Source organism: Chiloscyllium plagiosum, chromosome 15, assembly GCF_004010195.1.
Source record: "Chiloscyllium plagiosum isolate BGI_BamShark_2017 chromosome 15, ASM401019v2, whole genome shotgun sequence".
NCBI lineage: Eukaryota > Metazoa > Chordata > Chondrichthyes > Orectolobiformes > Hemiscylliidae > Chiloscyllium > Chiloscyllium plagiosum.
Genome location: NC_057724.1, coordinates 28,370,552 through 28,377,978, shown reverse-complemented (window position 1 = coordinate 28,377,978; position 7,427 = coordinate 28,370,552). Strand labels below are relative to the sequence as shown.

The 7,427-nt window shown below is 42.1% G+C and overlaps 1 protein-coding gene across 10 annotated transcripts in view; it reads left to right on the top strand.

Moving 5' to 3' along the window:
* Nucleotides 1-7,427, top strand: part of phka1a (phosphorylase kinase, alpha 1a (muscle)) — a 111,713-nt gene that overhangs the window by 84,937 nt on the left and 19,349 nt on the right. For all 10 annotated transcript variants that reach the window (XM_043704548.1, XM_043704554.1, XM_043704556.1 and 7 more), the window contains one exon: nt 4,777-4,878. In XM_043704548.1, the coding sequence (XP_043560483.1) occupies nt 4,777-4,878 (102 nt within the window). The remainder of the gene's footprint in view (nt 1-4,776; nt 4,879-7,427) is intronic.

The following is a 7,427-nucleotide window of genomic DNA, read 5'->3' as shown; positions in this document are numbered from 1 at the left end:
TTTTGGACTATAACCTGGTGTTGTGTGATTTTTAGCTTTGTTCACCCCAGTCCAACACCAATACCTCCAAATCATTATTCACTATACTCCATGCATTTACATACATGCACATTAACATTGTTTAGGACTTCTTTTCTGTCTCCTTTACAGTAAATTCGCAATTAACTTGCTGTTTTCTATGCTAGTGCCAGCTATACACCCACGTAATTTGCAAACCCTGATGTTCTCCTCTACTGTTCTCCCCTGGTTCCCATACCCCTGCCAAGTTAATTTAAAGGTCCCCAACAATACTAAATGCCTAGTAAGGAACTCAGTTCCAGCTTTGGTCAGGTGCAACCCATCTGGCTTGTACAGGCGCCATCTTCTCCAGACCCAGTCCCAGTGCCCCAGGAATCTAAAATCCTTCCTGCTGCACCATCTTTTCCAGCCACATAATCATCTGTCCCCTCCAATTTCTGTGCTCAATTGTATGTGGTACTGGGAGTAATCAAAGATTACTATATTTGCAGTCCTGCTTGCTAACTTTCTACCCAGCTTCCTAATTTCTGACTGCAGAACCTCATCTCTCTTCATGCTCAATCATTGGGACCAATGTGGTCCACAAACTCTGGCTATTCACCTTTGTGCAGAAAATTATCCTTTATCCTCTCTTACATCCTTGACATTGTCACCAGGGAGGCAACATACCATGATGAAGTCACATTGGTCACAGAAACACCTGTCTGTCTCACTCATGAATCTCATATCATTACCACTGCTCCTTTCTACTTCACCTCTACTATACAGTCGAGCCACTTGCAATGCCAGAAGCTTGGATCTAACTGTACTCCCTAACCATAACTTGAATTTCAATCAAAAATTTAAAATTTTCAAGAAATAATGCTTCTAACATAGAGGCATATGCTTTCCCTTTCTGAACAAGTTTCATTCCCTTTAGTGTTACAGACCTTCTAATTATCTCCGCTTTGACTTATTTTGCTAACCAATCTGGTCAGAGATGTTATTACACATCTTTGGAGCAGGTGGGACTTGAACCCAGGTCTCCCGGTCCAGGGTAGGGTCAATACCCATGCCTCTGTATTTTATGCAATAGCCTACTGTGGGGGACCTTATTAAATGCCTTACTGAAATCCATATACACCACATCAACCGCTTTACCCTCATCCACCTGTTTGGTCACCATCTCTAAGAACTCAATAAGATTTGCGAGGCATGACCTACCCTTCACAAAACCGTGTTGACTATCCCTAATCAACTTATTCCTTTCTAGATGATGATGAATCCTATCTCTTTCCAATACTTTTCCCACAACCAAAGCAAGGCTCGTTGGTCTATAGTTACCAGGATTGTCTCTACTCCCCTTATTGAACAAGGCAACAATATTTGCTATCCTCCAGTCTTCTGGCACTATTCCTGTAGACAATGATGACATAAAGATCAAAGCCAAAGGCTCTGCAATCTCCACCCTGGCTTCCCAGAGAATATTAGGATAAATCCCAACCAGCCCAGGGGACTTATCTGTTTTTGCACTTTCCAGATTTGCAAACACTACCTCCTAATGCACTTCAATCCCATCTAGTCTAGTTGCCTGTGTCTCAGTATTCTCCTTGAGAACATTGTCTTTTTCTAGTGTGAATACTGACAAAAAGTATTCATTTAGTGCTTACCCTATCTCCTCTGACTCCATGCACAACCTCCCACTACTATCCTTGATTGCCTAGTCTTACTCCAGTTACGGTGGCTCAGTGGTTAGCACTGCTGCCTCACAGCACCAGGGACCTGGGTTCGATTTGCCACCTGTCTGTGTAGAGTTTGCACATTCTCCCTGTGTCTGCATGGGTTTCCTCGGTGGTCTGGTTTCCTCCCAAAGTCCAAAGATGTGCAGGTCAGATGAATTGGCCATGCTAAATTGCCCATAGTGTTAGATGCATTAGTCAGGGGCAAATATAGGATTGGGGAATGGATCTGGGTGGGTTACTCTTTGGAGGGTTGGTGTGGACATGTCGGGCCAAGTGGCCTGTTTCCATACTATAGGAAATTAATCTAATAATTCTTTTATTCCTGATATACCAATAGAAAGCTTTAGGGTTTTTCTTGACCCTATCCGCCAACGACTTCTCACGTCCCCTCCTGGCTCTCGCTTTAGGTCTTTCCTGTCTAATGTATACCTCTCAAGCTCCCTAAATGAGCCATCACATCTCATCCTAACATAAGCCGCCTTCTTCCTCTTGACAAGAGATTCAACTTCCTTAGTAAACCACGGCTCCTGCGCACAAAAACTTCCTCCCCGTCTGACCAGTACATACGCATCAAGGATCTGCAGTAGCTGTTCCTTGAATAAGATCTGCATTTCAATTGTGCCCATCCCCTGCAGTTTCCTTCCCCATCCTAAATCCTGTCTAATTGCATCATAATGGCCTTTTTCCCCCAGCTATAACTCTTATATTGTGGTATATACCTATCCCTTTCCATCACTAAAGTAAACATAACCAAATTGTGGTCACTATCACCAAAGTGCTCACCTACCTCTAAATCTAACACCTGCTTGGGTTCATTACCCAGTACCAAATCTAATGTGGCCTTGCTCCTTTTTGGCTTGTTTACACATTTTGTCAGAAAATCCACCTGCACACATTGGACAAAAACTGACCCATTTAAGTACTTGAACTATAGTATTCCTAGTGTATATTTGAAAAGTTAAAGTCCCCATAACAACAACCCTGCCACTCACTCCTATCTAGGATCATCTTTGCTATCGTATCCTCTACATCTCTGGAACTATTCGGAGGCCTATAGAAAACTCCCAACAGGATGACCTCTCCTTTCCTGTTTCTAATCTCCGCCCATACTACCTCAGTAGACGAGTCCTCAAACGTCCTTTCTGCAACTGTAATACTGTCCTTGATTAACAGTGCCAACCCACCTCCACCATTTTCTCTGTTCTTAGTGAATCCCAGAACCTGCAATAACCATTCCTGTCCGTGCTCTACCCTTGTCTCCAAAATGGCCACAACATCGAAATCCCAGGTACCTACCCATGCTGCAAGTTAAACCACCTTATTCCGGATGCTGCTGGCGTTGATATAGACATACTTCAAACCAGCTTCTTGCTTACCGGTGCCGCCTTGTGACCTTGAAACCTTATTTCTAACCTCTACTCTCAATCTCCTGTGTACTCGAACTACAACTTAGGTTCCCATCCCCCTGCTGAATTAGTTTAAATCCACTGAAGAGCATTAGCAAATCTCCCCCCAGGATATTGGTTCCCCTCTGGTTCAGGTGAAGACAATCCGGTTTGTAGAGGTCCCACCTACTCAAAAAAGAGCCCCAATTATCCAGGAATCCAAAACCCTCCCTCCTGCACCATCCCTGTAGCCATGTGTTCAACTCCCCTTTCTCCCTATTCCTCGCCTCGCTAGCATGTGGCACGGGCAACAAACCAGAGATAACAACTCTAGCTCTAAGAATGCACCCTAGTTCCCTGAATTTCTGCCTTAAATCCCCGTCTCTCTTCCTACCTATGTCATTGGTGCCTATGTGGACTACTCCCCTTCCCCATTAAGGATCCCAAAAACACGATCCAAGACATCATGAACCCTGGCACCTGGGAGGCAACACCAGCCATGAGTCCCTCTCGATCCCACAGAACCTCCAATCTGTCTCCAATGACGAATGCTCTGCTCCCCCCCCCCTTCCCTTCTGAGCAACAGGGACAGACTCTGTGCCCCATTGCTTACCCCTGGTAAGTCATTCGCCCCCAATAGTATCCAAAACAGTATACTTGTTGAGGGGAATAGCCACAGGGGATGCCTGCACTGCCTGTCCATTCCCTTTCCATTCCCTGACGGTAACCTGAGGTGTGATTACCTCTCTGTAACTCCTCTCAATAATCCCTTCTGCCTCCCGAATGATCCAGCTCCAGTTCCCTAACGCAGTTTTTGAAATTGAAACATTGTCCCCAATCTTCACCGATTGTGGCCTGAGAGTCAGGAAACTGAGGATCCAGTTGCAGAGACTGGGACTTAGTCCGAGATCCGCAAGTTTATTAATCAGTCTCAAGGGGATATTAGTGTTGAAGGCTGAAGTGTAATCAATGAGTAGCTATTCTTGGTGTCAAGATGTTCTGGGGAGGAGTGAAGGGCAAGTGATATGATATTTGACATGGATCTGTTGGTCCAATAGGCAAATTGAAGTGGGTCAAGAGTAGTGGGGAGGCTGGAGTTGATTAATGCCATGACCATCCATGCTGCATGCTGCAAAGAAACTGGTCACCTTACCAGTCAGGTGCACAGAACCTTTTTTTTTGGATAGAGGAGGAGGATGGGTGGGAGACACTACCTGAGTAGTGTTTCACGTAAAGCAACCTCACTTACCCAGCAGTCCCATGTCATTCCTGCTCAGTGTGCGCTCCACCTATACATGAGGTAAGTTTTTATATATTCCAAATTTACCTTCCCGTCGGGCCTCTGAGCCTCGCTGTCGCTCCTCCCACTCCAACTGCCTCTGAGAAATTGAAGCCTTTCACTTTCTAAATGTAGAGTTTAAGCTTCTTGAATGGTTTCTCAAAGCCTCATTTTTCTATACTGATGATCAACCTTTGGCCTTTTTGCATCCTCTCTGACGCCTACATTTTTTAATAATATAACAAGAATTACATCTTCAAATTTAGTGTAATTCGTACATTAAAGACTGCATAATATTCGATGGCTTGTGATATAATGTTTGATATGTTCAATTGCAATAATCTTTGCCATGATTTTTTTAAACTTTCTTTAGGTGAAGAAGCAACTGAATATTTAATTTCTATGAGGCCATCTAATTTGAAGATGCTTCTGCACCATATTCTGAGTGGAAAGGAATTTAAAGTCGAGAAAAATGGTTGTTTTCTAAACTTTATTTAATTTTTGACAAAAATATGCGCATATTTATAATATTGATGAAATATACTGACCAAAGTATAATTGAGTGCACAGGAATGTCATCTATCAATGAAGGGTATTTCACAAAGTGGTTTATGACATAATTTGACGTTTTCATCAATTTGAACATCAGTTCAGATATTCAGGAAAAAATACAAATTTGATTTGGTTAAATGTCAGAATTTCAGATATTTTTTGTGCTCACTAGTGTCCAAGATTGAACTTAATGTGATATATTTCATTGTGAGGACATTATAAAATATAAAAGAAAAAATCTATACCTTTCCGTTATAACGTCTTGATAAGATCTCATATGGAATAGAAGCTGGTTTTGATCCTCTGTGTATAATTCTGGAACAGTTTCAGAGGAGGGCCACTTGTTTTCTAGCTAGTTTCTAGCCAGTCTTGCAGAGAGATGGAACTTTTTATTAAGGAGAAGTACCGATTTCCAGGGAATATATTGAGGTCTTCAGAATTATTAAGTTGTTTAGATTCTGTTTGTGTAGGTAGGTTACTTGAGCACAGCTACATTATTTTTGCTGTTTCCATTAATAAGTATGAGTTCAATAACGGAGAACCCTTTAGTGAATTCTGTCCTCTAGTGAAAGGATGAAAATAGGGGCATGGTTGGAGAGGCAGTGGCAGAATTTTATTCAAGCGTCAATCATCTCATGTGTCAGCTAGTGAACAAGTGAGGGATCCACGTTGCCTCTTTTCATGAAGATCTATCCAACCATGAGCCAATGGTGAGGCATGTAGTGAGCTTTTTGGCCATTCAAGCTGACAGCTCGTGCTCTGGGGAGGCAGTGGTTGGTAGGAAAAGCACCTACTGAAGTGGAATTGCAGAATGAACTGGGCCACAGCTAAGTGATGTGGTGGGGTTAGCCAGGAGAGAGCTACAGCAGTATGGCAAAAAGAGTGTGGGGTGACTCTCTGAGGTTCCATAACATACTTCCCCACCATCACCTTGCCTTCCCACTATCCAGTCACTCAATCAGCTGTTAGTTGGCTCTGATTGAGGGGCCCTCCCTAGAGGTGACAAGCTGGCTACACAGTTATAAGCATACCAGCAGTGCGATGAGGCCCTCAAGTAGTCATTAATTTGTCACTTAAGGGGCTCGTTTGTGATGTGTGCACATGGTCCATGTGTTTTCCTGCTCAGAATTAATTCTAGAGTCTGGGAAGAGAGTCAGGTATGCCACCTCCCCCTACCTGCTTCTAAGTTCACCATCAAAAACAGCATTAGATTCACACCACTTTTGGGAGTAAAAATGGAATATTGAAGTTGTTGGGCAAATAGTAGCCTGACAGAATAATATGTCTCAAACATAATATTCCCTGCCTTGTAAACAGGAGAGCTCATTGATGGGGAAATAGTTCAAGGCAAATTTAAATATGAACGTTGAAAATTGGAATTTAAAACTTTTCCCTCAGTCTTAAATGTGATTTGAAAAAGAGCAATATGCAGGCTGTGCTCTGACAGGAATTTGAAGAATGGTGGTCCAACAAAGGCATCCCAAACAAGCTCAACAGCTTACAAATCATGGTGATAAGTCTTTAACAGAGAATAAAAATGTACATCAAAGGTTCACTCACAAAATGTTTGAGAGTAAAGATGAACATCATACATTGAAGATATTCCTAGAATGTCTCATTTAACGATCACAAAACAGATACAAAATTGAAATTTACAGGGGTAAAAGCTGGAGAAATTAATCACAGTAACAACATATGCTGATAAAGCGCATTTACAAATATGTAAACTGAAAATTGAGATACAAGATGAAAATAGATAGAAATCAATCAACACCATTATATACAGCTTATTGGCATTAGAGTAAGACTTTTCAGAAGATATGTGGTTTCACAAAAATAATCATGTTGCAGGAAGTAAGTGTCTTCCTTTCAGGAATATGAAAAACTTTTTAGTGTCTACATATTTGGATGTAATTGAGAATTCAGTTCTATTAGAACAAATTTCCAGAGTAGAGATAGTTTTTTTTGTGCTTTGGTAGATGATAGATGAGTTACTTTTCAGTCTACATAATCATCTTGAGTTTTTTATTCTCTTGTTATGCATGAAATTTGTTATGAGCCCAGCTGATGTTATTACTGGACAAGTCTGATCCCGGACAGAAATCTGGCTCAATAGATCATGTTTTGTTTTGGTTTCAGTAACGTAATTGCTCTCTGAAACATGAGCATGCAATGTTGAGGATTTGATTTTAATAATAGAACAGATGTTTGGGAGAAGATTTGTAGCTTGGGTGCTCGTTGTTGTGGTTCTGTTTGCCGAACTGGGAATTTGTGTTGCAGGCGTTTCGTCCCCTGTCTAGGTGACCTCCTCAGTGCTTGGGAGCCTTCTGTGAAGCGCTTCTGTGATGTTTCCTCTGGCATTTATAGTGATTTGTATCTGCCGCTTCCGGTTGTCAGTTCCAGCTGCCCGCTGCAGTGGCCGGTATATTGGGTCCAGGTCGATGTGCTTGTTGATTGAATCAGTGGATGAGT